This window comes from Chrysochloris asiatica, unplaced genomic scaffold (assembly GCF_000296735.1).
Source record: "Chrysochloris asiatica unplaced genomic scaffold, ChrAsi1.0 scaffold00150, whole genome shotgun sequence".
Lineage (NCBI taxonomy): Eukaryota > Metazoa > Chordata > Mammalia > Afrosoricida > Chrysochloridae > Chrysochloris > Chrysochloris asiatica.
In genome coordinates, this window is record NW_006408668.1 from 4,258,532 (window position 1) to 4,280,540 (window position 22,009).

General features: G+C 43.5%; 1 protein-coding gene and 1 pseudogene across 1 annotated transcript in view; one reads left to right on the top strand and one right to left on the bottom strand.

Annotated features, from left to right (window-relative positions):
* The window catches only part of TBC1D8 (TBC1 domain family, member 8 (with GRAM domain)), a 156,595-nt gene that overhangs the window by 119,516 nt on the left and 15,070 nt on the right, over window positions 1-22,009 (top strand). The window contains exons 7-15 of the mRNA XM_006870738.1: window positions 3,119-3,313; window positions 4,881-5,057; window positions 7,000-7,150; window positions 11,924-12,138; window positions 13,171-13,288; window positions 17,551-17,836; window positions 18,923-19,052; window positions 19,214-19,312; window positions 19,950-20,018. Coding sequence (XP_006870800.1) covers window positions 3,119-3,313; window positions 4,881-5,057; window positions 7,000-7,150; window positions 11,924-12,138; window positions 13,171-13,288; window positions 17,551-17,836; window positions 18,923-19,052; window positions 19,214-19,312; window positions 19,950-20,018 — 1,440 coding nt within the window. The remainder of the gene's footprint in view (window positions 1-3,118; window positions 3,314-4,880; window positions 5,058-6,999; window positions 7,151-11,923; window positions 12,139-13,170; window positions 13,289-17,550; window positions 17,837-18,922; window positions 19,053-19,213; window positions 19,313-19,949; window positions 20,019-22,009) is intronic.
* Window positions 1,001-2,209, bottom strand: LOC102833322 (annotated as a pseudogene).

Genomic DNA, 22,009 nt, shown 5'->3' on the forward strand with positions numbered 1-22,009 from the left:
AGGGTTTCCAGGGAGCAGCTGGTGAGCTTGAACTGCCGACCTTGCAGTTCAAATGATTTTGCAGTCCAGTGCGTTAACCCACAGTGCCACACCAGGACTCCGGTTAACTTTGTCGGCCTGTCAAACTCCCTAGCTGCTGTGTAGAAGAAAGATGAGTCCATCTACTTCTGTAAAGATTTATAACCTCAGGAATCCTCGGGAGCAGCTCTAGCCTGCCCTGTAGGGTCACTGTGAGTTGGAATTGTCTTCACAGCTGTGGGTGGCTTGGTGATTATTGTTAACCTGAAAGTTGATGTCTGTGGGTGGGTTCAGTTCTAGACTTGAAGGGTCTCTAAGGGCCACAGTCTTGGAGGTTCCTCTAGTTTCTATCAGACTAGTAAGTCTGATCTTGTTAATAATTTTAAATCTTGCTCTAGTTTATTTTTCTTCCCATTCTGCCCTGAGCGTTCTAATGCGATTCTGATCAGAGCACTCCATAGTGGTAGCTGGGCACCATCTAGTTCTTGTGGTTTCAGGGTAGTGGGTGGAGCCTGTGATGCATACGGTCCATTAGTCTTTGGACTCACTGTTTCCTTGAGTCTTTGATTTCCCTCTCTCTTCTTTCTCCAGAAGGAGAGAGACTAATAGTTGATGCTTCAATGGCCACTCAAAAGTGGTTTTTTTTTTTTTTTTTCTGGTTTAAGTTAACTAATTCTTTAATGCTTTAGTTGGGGGAAAAAAAACTACTTGCTTTTTTATATAGCATATATTTTATTAAAGTTTATACTAATATTTTCTCATATTAAAAACGTAATTTAGTGGAAGAATCTTCCTTTTGAATCATCTGATAGCAGTTATACATTTAAAAACATTTAATAACAAAAAAGACAAGACAACAAAAGTTTTTTCTTTTTTACAGGTGGACATTGAAGTGGACCTAATTCGATTTTCTTTTTGAAACTCCAGAGAGAAAAGTAGATTCAAACCTAAATAAAATGAATTCTAAAATGTTTATACTAAACTACTGGTCTCCTGTACCATTTTCTGTTGTTTTGAGGCAGGCTCTTCTCTCTCTGGCTCTTCTCTTGCTCTTTTCACTGGTCCAGCTGCACCATTTTTATCACATTCATCATCACTATCAAATTTAGTTTTCTTTCCCTGAAACTGTATTTTTCCTTTAGCAGACCCAGCCTGGGCAACTTTATTTCCCTTTCCTTTTCCTTTAAATTTGCGACCTTTTGACTTCCATTTGGTTTAGAGATTCTTGTTGATCTTCCACAATTTTTTCAATGCTGCTTTTTCTGCCTCTCCTTCTAGTACTTCCCAGGTCACTTCTTTGTTCTTTAATTGTAGGTTACCGTTACTTGCATCCTTGGCTTTATCCAATACTTTTCTTTAGCTTTTTCTTTAAACAGAATTACTCCCTCTTTTGCTCCTCTGACAAAGTCTATCCACTTGATTTCTCCATGATCAGAGAATAGGCTGTGCAAATCTTCTCTACACGTCTGATTGTCTAAATCACCTGAAAATTTCAGTAAGCAGCCCATCTTTTCTTCTAGAGATTTCATTTCAGCATCTTCTGCTCACTTCTGTTTTTCTTCTTGCTCTTGTTTAGCTCGTAATTTAGCTTCCACTTTATTTTGCTTTCTTCATTCTTTTTTGCAAAGTAATCTTCCTTGAAAAGTATTAGCAGGTCTGTCTCTTTGTACTTCTGGCCAGTGGTCTCTACAAACTTCTTAGCAGATTCAATGTTTTCAAACACAACAAATATTGATCCCTTAAATGTTCTGTGCAATGTTCTTCTCATATGAATATTTAGTACTTGACCATTATCTTCTAACCATTCATTTATGTCATCAAGGGTTGCATCAGTTGGGAAGCCTTTAATATAAACAGTTGTGTTTTTCACATCATTTTTATACTCATCAGTCACTTCAGGGAGGGGTTTGCTTGGAGATCTTCTGATTTTAGTTTTATCATCACTTATTTCCATGAGTTCTGCTTTTGATTTACTCAATGCTTCTATTATTATATTAAAGTCTGTTGTTAGACGGTTTAACCTGTTGAATTTTATCATTGTCTCCAAAGGTACCCAGCCTTCATCGAGTTTGATCTGCTCCTTTAAAAATTTGTCCCGTGACAAATTAAAGTCACCAAAATAATACTCAATTTGATGACAGATTTTGGCCTCCTGCTCAGCCATCTTTTCACTATCGCCGTTTTCGGCCATTGTGGCGATCTGAAAATTGTCCTTTATGGTTCCGGTCCCACAGAAAAGCTCCACAGGAACCACTCATAAGTTTTTAAGGCCCCAGTAGCCACCCGCCAAAGTAGCATGGAGAACACTGTATTTGTGGGCTGTCTTAGATGTTTCCTGAGGCCGTTGTCTTAAGCCCCCAAGTTTTGGAGCATCTGTTAAAAGTAACAAATACTTTTTTGGATGTTTATCGGATCACTTCTTAATATGTTGTTCATTGTCGGCAAGTTGACTTTGACTCTTAAGTGACCCTGCGTAACAAGAGTAGAACCATCCCGTAGGGTATTCTAGGCTGTCGCCTTTATGGGAACAGATTGCTAGATCCTTCTGTGGAGCCACTAGAGAGGTTTGGATTGCCAACCTTTCTGTTAACAGTGAATACGTAATGGTTGCACTACTCCTTACTATAAATTTCTATAATTCTGTTCTTGGGAATGCGGTGGGAGGGGGAATAAGGAACTTACATGGACATCCAGCTCTAAGCATCTCAGTTCTTTGATTTCTAGACAGCATCTTGCTTCTCTGGCTGTGAAAGAGCCAGTGTCTCTGACACATCAAGGCCGCCATATTCTTGTGACTTGAGACATACAGATGGATCGAGCAAGCACTCTTTTTTGGGACAACTCAAAGCTCTTTCCTACATGTTTTCTTCCACTTCTGTCATTATTTTGCAGCAGAGATCTTCGTCTTATGAATACTTGTACATAGCAGCCAAGCAAGAAGACCAGTAGCTGCTGTATATATGTTTCGTCTGTCACACCACTTCCTAATAGCAGTTACTTGACTCTGTCTTCTAATTTGGGATGTTTTCTGACTAATTAAATGTCTCCTTTCTTTCTGCCTGTCTGTCTCTGTATGTGTGTGTGTTGCTCATTTAAACAGGTAGTAAGCATTGAGAAGATGGAAGACACGAGCCTGCTCCCCAACCCCATCATTGTCAGCATCAGGAGTAAGATGGCCTTCCAGTTCATCGAGCTCAAGGATAGAGACAGCCTGGTGGAGAGTCTGCTGGTGAGGCTGAAGCAGGTCCACGCCAACCACCCTGTGCATTATGACACCTCAAGAAATGAAGACATGGTAGGATGCTTCACAGCAAAGGGATTCTGCAGACTGAAAATTCTGTTTCATTGGTCTCCATAGTGGGGGGTTGCAAAGATTCTCTAAAAAGAATCTTCTGAGGTACGAGAATACGTTGGTGGTTACTGAACTGTGTTGTCAGACAGTCCATGATTACTTGTGCTAAACTGAGTGTTCTGAGTGGATATTTCACAGGTCAGTGGGGTTGGCAGACCACTGCATGTGTTAAGAGGTTAATGGAACAGTTCTTCCAAGTTAGAGAAATTAATGAGACACCCTCTCAGACATCATAGGGACTAATGAGATACCTCCACAGGGTGGAGGGGGATATATGAGATACTCCACAGTTATAGTATAGTAATTGATGAGACACCCCTCACAGATTGCAGGAGTTTATGAAACACCCCCCTTCCAGGTTCCAGGAGTTGATGAGACATTCCCTCATAGGTTATAGGGACTGAAGAAATACCCCTCACTGGCTGTAGAGATTGATAAGATATCACCACAGGTTACAGATACTCACAAAACACCCCCTCACTGGTTGGAGGGGTTGATGGAGCACCCTTCCACATATTAGGGAATTTGATGGTGTATCCCCCACAGGTTAGAGGGGTTGATGGAGCACCCTGCACATGTTAGAGAGATTAACAATGTACTTCCCACATTTTGGAGGCATTGGTGGGATATCCCTTTCCTAAGTTAGAGGGTGATGAAGTTGAAGTTATTTGGGGGCAAGTGTAACTTGGTAAAGCAAAGAACTTCATTGTTCCTAAGACTGAACAGTCGCAAACATGGGCCCATTCTTTCAGTGTCCAGTGCCCTTATCCTACTACATCTGTCCCTCCCTTCCGCAACCCCACCCTAAGGCAGTGAGAGAAAGGAGAGAAAGTATATCCTAGACATGTTTTCCAGAGATGCTCACCCAGATTGAAATTGAATACTACAGCTTTTCTGGCCACCATTTTGGGCTCATGCAGTGTAGCCTTACTTGGAGAACTCAGTCTGGATCATTTCACATCCTGTTGGAGTTAGTGGTAGTCAGGTGTTCCCCATGAGTCTGAAACAGATGAAAACCAAACCAACACCACAGTTGCTGTGGTGTTGATTCAGTCTCAAGAAGACCTCAGGTGTGTCAGGGTAGAACTGTCGTCAGTAAGGTTTTCAGTGGCTGGTTTTTCAGAAGTAGAGAGCCAGGCGTTGTTCCCAAAAGCCTGTAGGTGGACTTGAATCTCCATCCTTTCAACAACCAAGCACTTAACCATTTGCACCATAAATAGATAAAACCGAAACACCAAACCCATAGCGATCCAGGTGACTCTGACTCATAGTGACCCTCTAGGTTTCCCGAGACTGTAAATCTGCACCGGAGCACACAACCTCCTCTTCCTCCCTCAGAGCAGCTGGTGGGTTTGAACTGTAGACCTTGCAATTAACAGTCCAGTGGTTATCCTACAGTACCACTAGGGCTTCCTCCATAAATGGATAGGCACCTTTAAGTCTGTTTATATTCATTCATTCATCTCTCTTTCTCTCTGTTTTTGTTTCGTTTGTTTTTTTGACCACACAGACTTCACCTGTGTTTCATTCAACCAGCATGTGCAGTGATCACAAATTTGGGGATCTTGAAATGGTGTCTTCTCAAAATAGGGAGGACAATGAAAAAGAGAAGAGCCCACTGCTCAACCCCGAGGCCCTGAGAGCCATCTCCCAGCAGTCAGGCAGCCAGAGCCCCGACTCCCGCATGGTGGGTGAAGTGTTGGTGCCCACTTGGGGACAGGGTGTGATTTTCCCGTTGTCTGACCAGTCGTGGAAACTGGTGTCAGCTGGTGGGGCTCCGGCAGGGCCTCAGGAGTGCTGATGTGGTTCTGGGTCAGGGTACCGCAACTTTCCTCACTGGCAAAGAGTGAAAGTCTCAGTTGATGGCCAGTTGCCTGAGTGAGTCTGGGTGAATGTAGGACTTGATGAACTTAACTGAGAGGGATGACCGTTATCTGCCCCTACAGTGGTTCTTTGGTACTCCTGACTGCGCGGCCTGAAGTGCTGTCTCTAATGAGGTCTTCAGATGTACAGCAAATCTTCCCTCCTTCACAGAGCCTGCGTTTAGCTAATGGTGGCTCTGTGTGTGTGTTCTTTGCTGCAATGTTTCTTTTTTGTCTCTTGGGGCAAAGAGACACCATTTTCTACTTTTATTGAGCTAGAAGTACTTTTCTTACACTTACTTGTAGTTTTCCCTGTAAAGAGGATTTTGAGGCATGTGCAATAAGGTAGACAGTCGAAACGGACCTTGAAATGGAAGGTTGGAGGCCAGTGTTGCCAGTTGTAGGTACCGGGGACATTATTCGTCAACATTTCATGGTTCTTTGTGGTCACTGGATGTCTCTTTCATACGTGTTTTATTTATTTATTAAAGCTTTTATTGTGTGTTGAGTGAGTGAAGGCTTACAGGGCAGATCACCATTTTTACGTTCAGCAAATCATTGTAATGATTACAATCCCCACCATACACCCACGTTGTTGTTGTTGTTGTTGTTAAGTGCTGTCCAGTCCTCTTAGCCAACAGTACTTAACTCTATTACCTTTTTTTGATGTATACATACATACCATATTGAAAATAAATATTCATTTAAATGTCCAAAGGGCACATTTTGCAAGCCAGCCTCCTGCCCGCAGGTCCATGGACCTGTAGACCTCTGCTGCTCTGTCTCTATGCCATCGCCTCTGCCACTGTCTCTGTTGTCGCTGCCTTTCTGGTTAAGATCCCTCACTCCTCTCAAATGTTCTTCTCTCTTGATGGTCCTCGGGTCCCCTGTTCCTAAAATGACAGATTAACTGCTTCCCTCTTTTAGTTGCAACTCTTCTACATTTACAGTTGTGACAATCACCAACCAATTGACTTGATAACAATTACGCACAATTGAGTATTAAAATCCTATCACCCTCATCACCAGACCCATCTGGACATGTATCCTTTATACTTGACTGATGGTTTCATTTATTCAGAATGGGACTTTCTCACATGGTTTACACGTAAATGCTCAAGTAATTCTTTTTGATTGAATGTATCAAAATACTAAATATATTTATATACTTCTTCCATTATTAGGAAATACAAATCATTGAGAACATATATAAATATGGCCCCATGTGTTACAAAGGCTGATGGGGTACCCCCACTTGTTAGAGGGCTGACAGTGTGCTCCCATTTTTGAGAGGGACTGACTGACTACCTTATTTATAGATTAGTTGAGTTGGCTAGGCTCCCTCCTATGGGGTCTTTCTCATTTCTGATCATGTAAATAACATAATTTTGTTCAGGTTCCTTTTTCTCTCTGGCTGTCATGAAGGTCAGGGGTCACTCCCTTTGCCCTCTGAAGCAACCGACATTGCAACAGCCAGCTTGGTGCCAGCTCCTCAGAAAGCTTTCCTTTATGTAACATCCCTGCCCACCCAACTCCTCTGGGCTGCTTTAGTGTTTGGATATAAGTGATCTTATTCTCAGCATGGACAGAGACATTACATTTGTGTAAATGCTCTCATTGGATGAATACAGGCCTCGTGGACTATAATTACTGGTTTCTAGATTATAAAGGGGACAGTGCTTTTTCTGTTATGTGTTGCGGATGGACTATGGTACAGGGAGGGTATGGACAGGTTTCTGTGTACATTAAGAATCTTTCCATTTCCAGTCCAGAGAACAGATAAAAATAAGCCTGTGGAATGACCACTTTGTGGAATATGGCAGGACCGTGTGTATGTTTCGCACAGAAAAGATCCGGAAGCTTGTCGCCATGGGGATCCCTGAATCTTTACGCGGCAAGCTCTGGCTCCTGTTTTCAGGTAAGTGTTTCTGCTGTCTTTAGACCATATGCTGAGTTAGGAACTGACGTAGGGTCCGAGGCCACAGAACTGAGCACTTTGTGTATGTCTGCAGATGCAGCCATCTACTTCTGGGTTGTTTTTGGACAATTCCCAGAAAAAGGCTTTGGAAACCTGACTGTTTTCACTGTGGGAACTTGGTCTAGTTGCCTGCTGCCTCTGGGCTGCAGTGTTTGCCTCCGTAAGCGTGGTGGTCTGGGCCATATCTCTTAAAAATGACTTTATGTGCAGAGTGATGGAAATTCTATTAACGCCCTGGAAGTGAAGCATATTTATAGGCATGAGCTCTGAAATAAACTAAACACAAAGTCTTCGTAAATTGTGCCCTGGTGGCACAAAGCATTCAGCTGCTAGATGAATAATGATCATGGGCTTGAACCCACTAGTGGTTCCATGGGAGAAAGATGTGGCTGTCTACTTTCTTACAGATTACAACCTTGGGAGCCCTAGGGAGCAGTTCTAGTCTGTCCTACAGGGTCTCTGTGAGTCAGAATCGACTGGAAGGCAGAGGGTGTATTTGTTTGCTTGTGTTTGTTGTTGTTAAAGTGTCATTGGGATAAATTCCTGTGAGGACAGTTTCTGTTGCTCCTCTTTCGTTGAAGATGAATAGTGCCTGTAGGAGGCAATATTGCACATTTATCTTCTGTTTCTGTTTCTTCTTCCTACACCATTAGACTCCTTCAGCTATGACCTCATCAATGGCTACACTAGAGAGCAAATTTCAGCGTCTCTTCTGACATCCATCTTGGTCTGTCCTTTCTAGCTTGTCTTCTTCTTGCCCTTTTTGCTTTCTTCCTGTATGATATTCTTAATGTCCCTTGGCTCTTCTGGTCTTCTGTCATTAGTGGCTAATGCATCAAATCTGTTTGTGAGATGGCCTCTAAATTCAGGTGGGATATGTTCAAGGTCATACTTTGGCTCTCGTGGACTTGATTTCATTTTCTTCAGCTTCAGCCTGAACTTGGACATGAGCAATTGGTGGCGTGTTCCTCGGTCTGCCCCTGGCCTCGTTTTGGCTAATGATGTTAAGCTTTTCCACTGGCTCTTTCCACAGATGTAGTAGTCCATTTGATTCCTTTGTATTCCATCTGGTGAGGTCCATGTGTACAATCACCTTTTATGTTACTTTAAAAAGGCTATTGCAGTGAATAAGTCATTAATCTTACAAAATTCTGTCATGTGATTTCCAGCATCAGTTCAATCACCAAGTCTATTTTCTAACTACTGACCCTTCTTTGTTTCCAACCTTCGCATTCCAGTTACCAGTAATGATCCTGATTGCATCCTAATTGCTTGTTTGATCAATTTCTGAAGAGGTGGTGGTTGGTGGTGGTTGTGTGCCACCGAGTCAGTTCCAACTCATAAAACACTTAGGTTTTTTGAGGCTGTAAATCTTTATGGAAGCAGAAAGCCTCATCTACTCCTGAGGAGTGACTGGTAGATTCAAACTGCTGACCTGTGGTTAACAGCCTAGCTTGTAATTCACTACACTACCAGGACTCCATGTAGTTGGTAGAACTTGTCAATTTCATCATCACTGGCTTAGTGATTGGTGTGTAAATTTGAATAATAGGGTTATTAACTAGTCTTCCTTGTAGGCATATGGATTTTACCCTGTCACAGATAATATTGTACTTCAAGATAGATCTTGAAATGTTCTTTTTGGTGATGAATGCAATGCCATTCCTCTTGAATTTGTCCTTCCTGACATAGTAAATCATATGATTGTCTGGTTCTAAATGGCCAATACCAGTCCATTTAAGGTCACAGTAATGCCTAGGATATCTATCTTTATGTATTCCATTTCATTTTTGATAACTTACAGTTTTCTTAGATTCATGCTTCGAGTATTCCACGTTCCAATGATTCATGGATGTTTGCTGCTGTTTCTCTTTTATTTTGTGTGGTACCACAGCAGCAAATGAAGGTCCCGAAGGCTTTACTGGATTGATGTCATCTAACTCTGCTTTGAGGAGGCAGCTCTTCCTTAGTTGTACATTGAGTGCCTTCCAACCTGAAGGGCTCATCTTCCGGCACTCTATCTGACAGTGTTCCACAACTACTCAGCAGGTTTTCAGTGGCTAGACATTCAGAAATAGTCCGCCTCTCCTTCTTCCTAGCCGGGAACTCTGCTGAAACCTGTCCACCATGGATGACCCTGCTGGTATTTAAAATACCGGTGACATAGCCTCCAGCATCATGGCAACACATAATCCACCACAGTACAACAAAGTGACAGGCGAGTAGGAGTGGTTCCATCTCGGTAATTCTTTAAAGAGCACATTACTTTGGGCAGTGGCTCTTTAGAATTAAGCTAAACTCTCGTTTGGTATAAAGATGACTTCAGGGATAGTTTTGGTTATAATGTGTACAGGTTATTTTAGGGCAGTAGTTTCAGGGGTTCATCCAGCCTCCAAGATTCCCCAAAATTTGGATTTCATGGTAATTTGAATGGTTGATATGGATTGGTACTGCTTGTACCACCACTCCCCTTGGGCCACATGCTCACACATCCCTCATGCTCCCTGACTTCTGTCTCATGCTGGTTATCAGGTGCATGCCAAAGACACATCATCAAAACCTTCTCTTTGAATATTAAAAATGACTTCTGCATCTTTGTATTTTGCAAAAACAATGAATATTCATAGCTGAGAAAGAAAAGATGGAAGAGCAAGCAAAGAAAATAACAGTACACACAGTCCCACCACCTAAAGACAGGTGCGGCGCTGCAGGGTTGCTGGTTCAAGCTCACTGACCTCTCCTCAGAACTGACTGAACAACATTTAACAACAACAATGAAGACAGCATCTGTCAATGTCTTTGGTGGATATTTTTTAGGGTCTTTTAGGCACATATGTGCACCCATCCTTTTTATAATCTGCTTAGTCACTTCATATGGAGCTCTGGTAGTTTTGAATCGGGCTGCCAACCTCAAGGTCAGCAGTTTGAAACTACCAGCTGTTCCATGGGAGAAAGTTAAGGTTTTCTGTTCCCTTAAAGATTTATAGCTTCAGAAACCTTATACAGGGTCACTATGAGTCGGAACCGACTCCTTGGCACACCGGTCACTTTATATGGGGCTGTCTCTTTATAGTGATAGAATACCTCCTTTGCTCATAGAAATATTATTCTAGCTGTGTATATTGTTGTGTGCTGGTAAATTGGTTCTGACTCATAGCAACCCTGTCTAGGGTTTCCGAGAGTAGCTGGTGGTTTTGAACCTCTAACCTTGTGGTTACCAGTCTAGTGCTTATTTTACAATGGCCATTATTTACATACAGATAGCATAATGATTGTTTAACAGATACTGTGGGATTCTCAGTTGGGCATAGCAGATGGAAGAGTTAATGGGAAGGGTCTTTTACTAAACCCATGAGGAATTTTAAAACGTTAAGTGCCATCAAGTCAATTCCAACCCATAGCCACCTTGTATAGCTTTCCCAAGGAGCAGCTGGTAAGCTTGAACCACTGACAGTGTTTGCAGTCAGACGCATTAACCCACAGCGCTACACCAGGACTCCTAGCAGTAAAAGGCCCCTTTTTGCAACCCCTTGCCCTTCTAGCATCTCCCGCCATCGGTATCGGAGCCCACCATCCTGCCAGTCCCCATGGAGTGCTGCTATTAGCTGCTGTCGGGAGGGAAATGCTGTCTGCTCTTGTACCTGCACCATGAACAGTTGAAGATTTTAGACTCTTGTGACCCATAGGGTTTTCGCTGGCTGATTTTCAGAAGTAGATCACCAGACTTTCTTCCAAGCGTGTCTTTGTCTATAAGCGCCACTAAAAGCTGATTTTCAGAAGTAGATACCAGGTTTGTCTTCCTAATCTGTCTTAATTGGGAACCTCCACTGTCAGACCATTGGCAGCTGTCCATGAAGTGCATTGGCTGGGAACTGAACTTGGGTTTCCCACATGGAAGGTAAAAATTCGACCTCTGAACTAAAAAGCAGCCCTGGTGTTGGCTGATGAGTGAGCATCCTCATACAGTACTGAGTCATCCCTGACACTGGACTGCTGGGCAGATGAGAAGGCTGCGGAGACCCTGGCTGATGCAGGGAGGTTGCTGTGCTGGGTCCCCCTACTTTAGCTTATAGGCCATGAGCCCCCACCTCCAGAGCTGCAGCCTGGCACATGTTAGTTAACTTGTTATAATCGATTGTTAAGTTCCAACCCATAGCGTCCCGGTATAGGGTTTCCATTTCCAAGGAGTGGTTGGTGAGGTTGAACTGCCGACCTTGCAATCCAGTGCATTAACCTGCAGTACCACATTAGTAATCACCTTGCTTTGCTTGCAAGGTGCTCGATAATATACTGAACCTATGCATGACACTTCTGCACAGATAACAGGGGATTTCAACAAGTTCATGGACAAAGTCCATTCTTTTTTTAATTCAATTTCCCCCACAAATTTTTAAAGCCCCCTCATACGTACATTTCCTTCCTGTTGTTAGGAAATATAATGTATGGAAAATGTATTAATAAACTATTTCTACTATAAGCAAAGGTTATTCTTAGAAAAGCCCCATCATTTCTTGTTTTGTTTTTGTTTTTGACTTTGGCCTAGACCACATGGCAGGAGTGCGCTTTGGTTGTGTGGTTCTAAAATATTTGTTGTCCCAGATCCCGTAAGTAACTGCGTCTCACAGAGGTTCTCTGACAGGACCAATCGCGTCCCCACGTTGACACCACCCTGGTATTCCTCTTCTTTTAAACAATGGCTTTTAAAACCTTCAGATGCTGTCACAGACCTCGCCTCGCACCCGGGTTACTATGGGAATCTGGTGGAAGAGTCCATGGGAAAGTGTTGCTTGGTGACAGAAGAGATCGAACGCGATCTGCACCGCTCCTTACCAGAGCACCCCGCTTTCCAAAACGAAACGGGGATAGCTGCTTTGAGGAGAGTGCTGACAGCGTACGCCCACCGAAACCCCAAAATTGGATACTGCCAGGTGAGGTTGTGTGCACCAAGAGACTACCATCCACTAGGGGGCGCTGTATCTCGAGTTTATCCACCGGAATCCTCCAGTTCTGTGCTCTTCGGTCATCCAGTCCAGAGGGCTGTTTTGTGTGAAGCCACTATGCTTGGAGCTGTGAGCAAACCAGGGTCCCTCCCCTTAAAGAATATATACAATAAGGGCCCAAAGCATCATCTTTGCATAATAAAACCCAGCTAATCACTAAGGTTTAAGATGTCATCTAGTGCCTGAGGAAGGAAATGTTTATGCTGAGCTGTTGTCCAGTCCAGGGCAGATTCAGTCTTCATTGTCCCTCTAGAGCCTGAAAGTGGGTTGGGATTACAGCCTCAGAGCTTTGTTTATTGTAGAACTCTACAGAAATTATCAGGATGACTTTTTAAATGGCAATGCTATTGGGGAGGAAAAGATATTTAGGGCAGATCCCTTCCCTTCAGGACACACAAGGAAAACATCCTCTTGGTGTGAGCAGTTCCTAAGTTCAGGAACATAGTAAACAAACACAGCTGAAACTCAGTACATTAAAGCAACAAATAACCCAACGAGGCTGGATGAGAGAGGGGTTTGTGGCATTTCAGAGTGTGTAAGATTTCAAACTTTGCTCTCCTGAGTGAGCAAAACCTATGATGAATAAAATGGTGAGAGAGAGAGCTGGAGAGCAAAAAAAGAGAGCAAGAGAAAAAGAGCATGTCCACCGAGAATAGCAGCGGGATTAATCAAAGCCTGAGGCGTACAGATTAATCAAAGCCTGAGGCGTACAAGCTAAAGCCAACACTCCCAGCTGAAGGACAGTGACTCAGTGGTGGCTAATTGCTAAACCAATTGGCCTTATGAGGACCCAAGTTAGTATCATCGCTGTTCCATTTCCTCTTGTGAATACGGTTGGGATACTCTGATTTCTCTCAACTCCTTGATTTTTGTGGCTCACTTGGGCTTGTACATTTTTTAATCTTTGTGGTGTCACGTGACCTGGCCAGTAACTGTCTACTCCTCTCTGATCCCGAGCAGTCCATGAACATCCTGACCTCAGTATTGCTGCTGTATGCCAAAGAGGAGGAAGCCTTCTGGTTGCTGGTTGCTGTGTGTGAGCGGATGTTGCCCGACTATTTCAACCACCGAGTGATAGGTAAATCAGTTGTATCTACTTGGAAAATCATGCCAGAGCCTGGGGAGAGGTTTATCATCAGCCCTGGTTCTAAAACCCCCTCAGTGCCACTCAGCTGATCTCTGTGCAAGTACTCTTTGATTCTTGATTTTGAAAAGAACGCATGTAATTCACTGTATCGTTCTGACAAGATGGTGGAATAAAGTAACCCAGATACTGTCCTGCTACCTGCACATTTTGGATACATAAAAAACACATTATGTTAGATAGATAGCTGCTCTTACAAGAAGGTATTCCTGAGCCCAAGAAACAAATAGAAAAGTGAAAAACAAGAGTGGTTTTGCAGTGACACTGTGACCTGGGTAGACGGGAGAGGAGGTTGCTCTTGGTAACCCTGGGGCCTTGAACAAACAGGACACACTCCTGGTTCCTCTAGAGGTGACAAGGTGGGTGGAACTGAGACCTTGGTGACCCTTTGTTTTAAAAACGAAACCAGTGAAAAGGCAGACTTAGAATGATCCCCCACCTGCATGAGGGCATAGTAAAGAAGTGTATCTTTTGTGTGATTAGGATCTGAATTTGCCCTGTTTCTATGGTTCAGCAATTTCCTAGTGGAGAAATTAATATAAAAATTGTTTCCGGTTGACACTACTCTTGGTGTTTTTAAGTGCTGTCGGGTCAGTTCCAACTCATAGGAACTTTGCAGGGTTTCTGAGGCTGTAAGTCTTTGCAGGAGAAGAGAACCTCATTTTCTCCTTTGGTGTGCTCAAACGGCTGACTTTGTGATTTGCAGTCCAGTGCTTATCCTGCAGAGCCACCGCGCTCCCTGATGTTACTCTTAGGAACACGTACTAAACAACTGGACCACGAATATCCAGATGAGTCTGCCTCTGAAGTGTGCCTTTGACTGTTTTCATGGCTCCCTCGATGTGCCTGAGTGGTGAATTGGCTTGCTTCTCACCTTGTGTTGGGGAATACCGCTTAACATTGTACAGCGTAAACCTTAACATTGTACAGCGTAAACCTTAACATTGTACAGCGTAAACCTTAACATTGTACAGCGTAAACCGGAAAAGCAAACCTACTGAGTCAATTCGGACTCATAGCGACCCTATCTAGGTTTCTGAGACTAAATCTTTATGGGAGCAGACAGACTTTTCTTTCTTCTGTGGTATGACTGGTGGGCTTGAACCTCTGACCTTTGGGTAACAGTCCAGTGCCTAACTCCCAGCAACACCAGGGCTCCTTTTGTACAGACTGTTAAGTGCCGTCGAGGTGGTTCCGACCCATAGCAACCCTGCACAGGGTTTCCAAGGCTGTAAATCTTTACGGGAGCACAATGCCTCATCTTTCTCCCGTGGAGCAGCTGGTAGTTTCGAACTGCTGATCTTGCGGTTCGCAGCCCGATCCGTAACCACTACGTACAGAGCTCCTTCTTGTACAGACTAGCAAAGAATCATTAGAAGCTTAATGTATTGGGAGGCAGGTTATCAGAGTCAGTGTTTGAAGCCAGTGGGTGAAGACAACTAGATGACTGGTGTGGTTGCCACTCTGATACAGGATGGAGCCTTTGGAACATTTCTGTGACCACAAGAAATTCCCTTTTGCCTCTTCCTAGTTATTCCCTGCTCATTCCCTGCCACAGGCCAACATTTGGTACTAATTTGGCTTATTCTCTAACTTTATATAAATGTGATTATAGAAAATGTTCTCTTCTGGGGTTGGCTTCCTGCACACATCAGGTCTGACAGGCTTCCTGCTGTCGGATAAGTTGTTGTTGTTGTTATGTGCTTTTAAGTCGATTTTGATCCATAGCAACCCTGTATAGGGTTTCCAAGGAGCAGCTAGCTAATGAGCTTGAACCACCGACCTTGCAGTTCAAACAACTTTGCAGTCTGACGCATTAGCCCTCGACTCTGTTGGATAAGTAGTTTCATTTTATTGTAGTCCTGGTGTGGTGCTGCTTGTTAATGTGCTAGACTGTAAGGTTGGTTTGAACCGCAAGGTTGACAGTTCAAGCTTACCAGCTGCTCCTCGGAAACCCTATACAGTGTTGCTATGGGTCAGAACTGACTCAACGGCACTTCACAACAATAGCAACAGTATTCCTTTGTGTATTCATACTATAATTTGTTTATCCATTCAACTGTTGGTAGACATTGGAGTTGTTGCCAGTTTGGGGCCACTGTGAATAAACTTAAGGAGCTCTGGTAGTGTGGTGGTTACAAGTCAGGCTGCTAACCACAAAATCAGCAGTTCGAAACTACCAGCTGTTCCACAGGAGAAAGATGAGGCTTTCTGCTCCTGTAAAGATTTACAGCCTCAGAAACCTTATGCAGCCTCAGAAACCTTATGAGTTGGAACAGAATCCACGGCATATAACCACCACCACCATGAATAAACTTACCCAGAACATTCATGTATAAGTCATTTGTAAACATACGTTATCATTTCTCTTGGGTAAATATCTTAGGAGTAGAAGTGCTGGGCTCTTGGTTGTGGTGCTATAGGATAAGCAGTGGACTGCTAACTGCCAGGTTGGTGATTCAAACTCACTAGCCTCTCCTTGGAAACCTTATATAGGGTCGCTATGAATTGGATCTGACTTGGTGGCTTTTAACAACAACAACAGGTTGGCTATATGCTTAGTTTTAAAACAGAAATCACCAGTTTTCCAAAGTAGATGGAGTGTATGCATGCAGCTCTTAAATCAGCAATGTATGAGAGGTCCAGTTCTAAAGCCTTGTGGATTCCTAAGCTCAGTGGTTAAGTGCTTAGCTGCTAATGAAAAGGTTGGTGGTTGAACTCTACCAGCTGCTCTGTGGGAGAAAAATGTGACAGAAGGCTCTGTAAATATTACAGTGTTGGAAACCCTATGGTGCGTTCTACTCTATTTTGGGGGGTTGCTATGAGTTGGAATTGACTCAGTGACAATGGGATTTGTTTGTTGTTTTCCTTTTTTTTTTTTTTTTTTACGTAGGTGAGAAGTCACATAGCACATGTATTTAATTTGCATTTCTCTGATGACTGATGTTATGGAACATATTTTTCTGTGCTTGTAGACATTTTGTTTTATATTCTCTTTTGGTGTCTGTTCAGATCTTCTGCCTATTATCTTAACATTAGGGTGTTGTCATGTTATACTACCTAGTTGTCGAAGTTCTTTGTTTTGGATCAAACTGTCTTGTCAGATACATGTTGTTAAGTGCTGTCAGGTTGGTTCCGACTCTCAGTGATCCTGTATAGGGTTTCCAAAGAGTGGCTGGTGAGTTTGAACCACTGACTTTGAAGTTGAGTGCTTATATGGACTACAAATATTTTGTTCCTGGTTTGAAACTTGCATTTTCATTTTATAATGGTGTCTGCTGAAGAAGACCAGCCTTAAATTTTGATGAAGTTCAAGTTACACTTTTGATTATAGTTAGTGCCCTTTGAAGTTTTGCCTTTTTCCTATATTTTCTTCCAGCAGTTCTGTAGTATTACTTTAAATATTTAGGTCTGTGATTGCATTTCAAACATATTTTTCTGTATGATGTGAGGGAGGGGTTGAAGTAATTTACTTATGTATTTTCCATACAGATATCCATCACTCTTTTTTGAAAAGACTTTTCTTTTCCTGTTGTATTTTCACCTTAGTGAAAATGTCTAAAGATCAACCACTAAGTGTGAGTTCTTCTCTAGACTCTGTTCCATCTCATTGTTTCACATCTCTCATTGTAGTTTTGATTTGTGCTAACTTTGTTGTTGTTACTATTGTTAGGTGCCATCAAGTCGATACCGACTCATAGTGACCCTGTGCACAACAGAATGAACAATACTCGATCCTGAGTCAACCTCATAATCGTTGCTGTATTTGAGCCCATTGATGGTGCTCCTGTGTCAGTCCATCTCGATGGAGTTCTTCCTCTTTTTTTCTTCAACCCACCACTTTACCAAACATGATATCCTTCTCCAGTGACTGGTCCCTCCTAACAATATGGCCAAAATATGAGAGATGAAGTCTGGCCATCCTGGCCTCCAAGGAGCACTCTGGCTGCACTTCTTCCAACACAGATCTGTTTGTTCTTTTGGCAGTCCAGGGTACTTTCAGTATTCTCCTCCAACACCATAACTCAAATGCATTAATTCTTCTACAGCCTCCCTCCCTCACTGTGCAATTTTCTCATGCGTATGAGGTTATTGGAAATACTATGACTTGGGTCAGACACATCTTAGTCCTCAAACTGACTTTTAAACAGTATGACTCCATCTCTAAGCAAAGCCTCCTGACCTTCCTGTTTCAGGGGCTCAAGTGGACCAGTCTGTGTTTGAGGAACTCATCAAAGAGCACCTCCCGGAGCTGGCGGGACACATCAATGACCTCTCCTCCTTGGCGTCTGTTTCTCTCTCGTGGTTCCTGACTCTGTTCCTCAGCATCATGCCTTTAGAGAGCGCGGTCAATGTGGTAGACTGCTTTTTCTACGATGGCATCAAAGCCATCTTCCAGCTGGGGCTGGCTGTGCTCGAAGCCAACGCCGAGGACCTGTGCAGCAGTAAGGACGATGGCCAGGCCTTGATGATCCTCAGCAGGTACGTTCTGACACACTGGCGGGAAGGGCCAGTTCTCTGGGAGACCTCAGGAGAGACAGCAGCAGGTGCCCAGCAATGCCATTGTTGCAAGAGCATTTTCAGGTCCACTCTGCCTCTACCCTCCTGTCACCCTTTGGCCTCCCTGGAGGTGGTCTGCCATATGCACTGTGTCCCTTCCTCCTTCTCCACCAAGCAAGAAAGCCAGAAAGAGAGAGGACTGTGATACGTTCCTTTAAGAACATTCAAGGGTCTTGTGAGTTAGGTTGGACTCAACATTGACCTTGAATGGAGGAAACTCCAGGAATTGTTGGCTCAAAGCAGCTAACTGTATGTGTCAGACATTTTATGTGTAGAAACTGATGTGTTGCAAGGAAAGAAAAGTACTACTAGGCTTAGGACTGAAATCTAGTTCTCTCGGAGATATTTGGCAAGCTGAATGAAATTTAATTGGGATTCCCTTTAAGAAGGGGGGTAGTGATGATGGTTCAGTGGTCAAGTTCCCCGGTCCATTCAGGAGACCCAAGTTCCATTCCTGGCCAGTGTGTCTCACACGCAGCCACCACAGCTGTCAGGGGAGGCTCCGGTGTTGCCATGATACTGAGCAGGTTTCAGAAGAGCTTCCAGACTAAGATGGACTAGAAAGAAAAACCTGTAATCTATTTTAGAAAATTTGCCAATGAAAGCCCTTTGGATCACAAAGGTCTGATCGGATTACAGGGATGCCATATAACTAGTGTTTTGTTCCATTGTACCCGGGGTTGTTCTGAATCAGGGACCATCTGGATATCAGCTAACAGCAACATTGCTTTGAGGTGGGTGCTTCCAATCAGACCTATGCGCAGAATTGTGTGCACAGTGTCACTGGAGAGCCCTGAACTCCAGAAACTGATGCTTGGAGCCCAGACTCACAAGCCTGGCTTTATGACTGTCTTCTCAGTTTTGCTTAAACGAGGACATTAGTTGTCTTTCTCACACAGTGATTGGAGTCCCTTGAGCTGTGTATGGGAGTCTCAGACTGTATAAAATCCTTTGTCTGTGGTTCCCAGATGAGGATAAACCTCCATTTACGTGGGTGGTTGTGCTCAGGTTTCTAGATCACATTAAGAATGAGGAGAGCCCTGGGCCGTCAGTCGGCAGCTACCATGCCTTCTTCTCGGATGACCAGGAGCCCTACCCTGTGACTGACATTGCTGACTTGATCCGGGACTCCTACGAGGTAACTACAGTCCTTCCTGTTCTTGCCCCGTGCTCCACCGCTGCCCCTAGGAAGCTTGTTTGGAAGATGGGCTTTGAGGGAGGATTCCCTGGTGACTTGTGGTCTCCTGTTTGTACATAGCAGGGGATTCTGTAAGTGACTGAGCCCTTGTTGTCCTGCAGAAATTTGGAGATCAGTCTGTGGAGCAAATTGAGCACTTACGTTGCAAGCACAGGATCCGAGTTCTCCAAGGCCACGAAGACACCACAAAACAGAACGTGGTGAGTAGGGGATTCTCAGAGTGCCGGCTCACTATGCCAAGAATTCTTCCAGAAGAGATGTGTGGGTTCCTCTTGGATATGGAACATAAACATGCCAGCTCTGTTTTCATTGGATCACAAAGTCACGAGGGGTGACTTGGTGTACAGACAGCATCATTTACGGAATCAGAGTTAGAGCAGACTATCCAACCTGAGTTCGGTTATCTTATTTGTAAAATGGGGATAATAATACCCACTGTGTAGAATTAAATGAAATACCATGTAAAAAATGCCCCACGCAGATGGCTTGCAACAAGTATGAGTTGTTATTCGGAAGGAAATTTCTGTCCACTAGCTTTTCTTCACTGGCCTTTCAACTCCCATTAGAACTGAATATAAATCAGAAGACACGATATGAGTCTTTCTCAGGCATTAGAGGTGTAGGATAGGATGTGGGGAAGATCCTGTAAAGCCAGCTTTGTATCGGAAAGGACTAGAAGCTGCTCTGGTGGGAAAGGAGACATTGCAGGGGTGGTCAGCGCTACAACATGTCCTGTGCTCCACACTAGGAAGAAGAGCTTCCCCTCTTCCCTCTAATGCGCGTATCCAGGGCAGCAGGCTTAGAATTCACTCCATTGATGTTTATTCTTTCCTGAAGCTCCGTGTTGTCATCCCAGAAGTCTCTATTCTTCCTGAAGATTTAGAGGAACTCTACGACTTATTCAAGGTATGGAAATCTAGGAGGATGAGGGAGTTACAGGCCTGCATGCTGCCCAGTCTTCCCAGGGTGAGAGCACACAGATGCCATCGGTTGACCCTCTGCCCGTTTTGGGACAGCAGGGGCTGACACTGTCCTTGCCTGCCAGCTCTGTCTTAACTGCGTCTACTCGCGTTTACCAAGAAGCTTCACAACCTCACCCCTGTATCAGACACCAGGGAGGAAGGAGGCAGGGTGGCCTCTAGGCAGCCCCAGAAGCATTGCGTGGCCTGTGTGGATGCTCCTTCCTGCGCTCATCTGAGCACCCAGGGCCAGAGTTCATTCTCCTACACTGTCCACTGTTCTCATAAACACATCCCTGTACTCCCAGTCCACTGTAGATGGGACAGCATCCTATGTTGAAATTACCACCTACTATACTTTCACATATTATTTTTAATTGCTGTATTCCTGAGTCCTGGTGTGGCCTGGTAGAAGATGCCCTCGACCTCAAGGTTGGATTGAACTGCAAGGTTGGTAGTTTAAACTCACCAACCGCTCCTCGGAAACCCTATACAAGGTCACTGTGGGTTGGAACCATCTCGATGGCACTTAACAGCAACAACAACCAGACAGTTAGAGCCTCGGCTGTTGGGAAGCTCTGCTTAATTATCACGCATTTTTCTGCAGTCCCTGAAATAGTCGTTGGGTTAGTATTTACGGACACTCTGCATCTATGGTCAGCAGGACGTGGGGCGAGACTGTGCAAGCCCATGCCCCCCATTAACATGACCTGTTTACTTTCTTGCATGAAGATAAAATAAAGTCAAGGGTTACTAGGTGCCCCATTCTTCCACCATCTCTTGGGAAGATGCAAGGAGGAAAAAGAGGGAATTCTAGAAGCATAAGAGAAGGTAAACAAAGGATGTGTTTTGCAATTTAAAAAGTCTTTGGTTTATTTAGTACTTTTCTGCTAAGTATAAATATAAATACCACCTACACACAGCACTCCCACAGAACCTAAAAACTCTTTAAATACAAGGTGTTTTTGTTTTTAAATAAACTTCCAAAGGAAACTTTAGTAAAATAGTCAAGTTGTCTGGTTTTGTCTGTACAAACTGTACACTCATCTCAGTACTTTGCTCCTTGACAGTCCCGTTTCCAGTCAGGACTTCATGTGTTTTCATCTGTGTTTTACTACACATATAAATGCTGTAGGGCATAATGTTCTCTAGTTGGGTTTTAAATGCATTTCTTGCCTTTAGAATCAGAATTTGTTTTTCTCAAAGAAAAGGGCCACATAGAAATGCCCTTGCAATGTTTTTATAAACATGGGATAGAGTATTTTACTAAAAATTGTTTTATGGTAGTGAAAACAGGTATGAGAAAGCCTTTGCCATTTCAACACATTTTGCAACACATGTGCAACTCGGAGTTGTGCTCCTGTTTTGCAACCACCCCCCCTCACTGTATTTCAGAACATTCCACCACCCTTAACAGAAACTCAGTGCCCGGCTCTTCCTCCCCTAGTGACCACTAACATACTTTGGTCCCAGTGTATTTGCTGATGCTAGAGATTTCATATAAATATGCATTATGTGGCCTTTTGTGACTGACTTGTTCCATGCAGTCTGATGTTTCTGACATTTATCCATATTGTCACATGTATCCGAGCTTCATTTCTCTTTATAGCTCTGTAGTATTCTGTAGGGGTCTGGGATGTATTTATCTGCCGTAAGATAAGTCCTGGACTGCTGATCGGAAGGTTGGCAGTTCAAACCCACCAGCCACTCGTCAGAAACCCTATACAAGGTTGCTATGAGTCATAACCAACTCGATGGCACTTAATAACAACAACAACAATAATCTGTTGATTTCATATTTTGGCAATTGTGAATAGTGCTGTAATGAATGTCAGTATTGCTATTTAAATAGTATTTTATTTTGTGTTCAGTGAAGGTTTGCGTAGCAGTATAGCAGTTTAGGTTCCCGTTTCATAATTTCTACACAAGTTGTTCAGT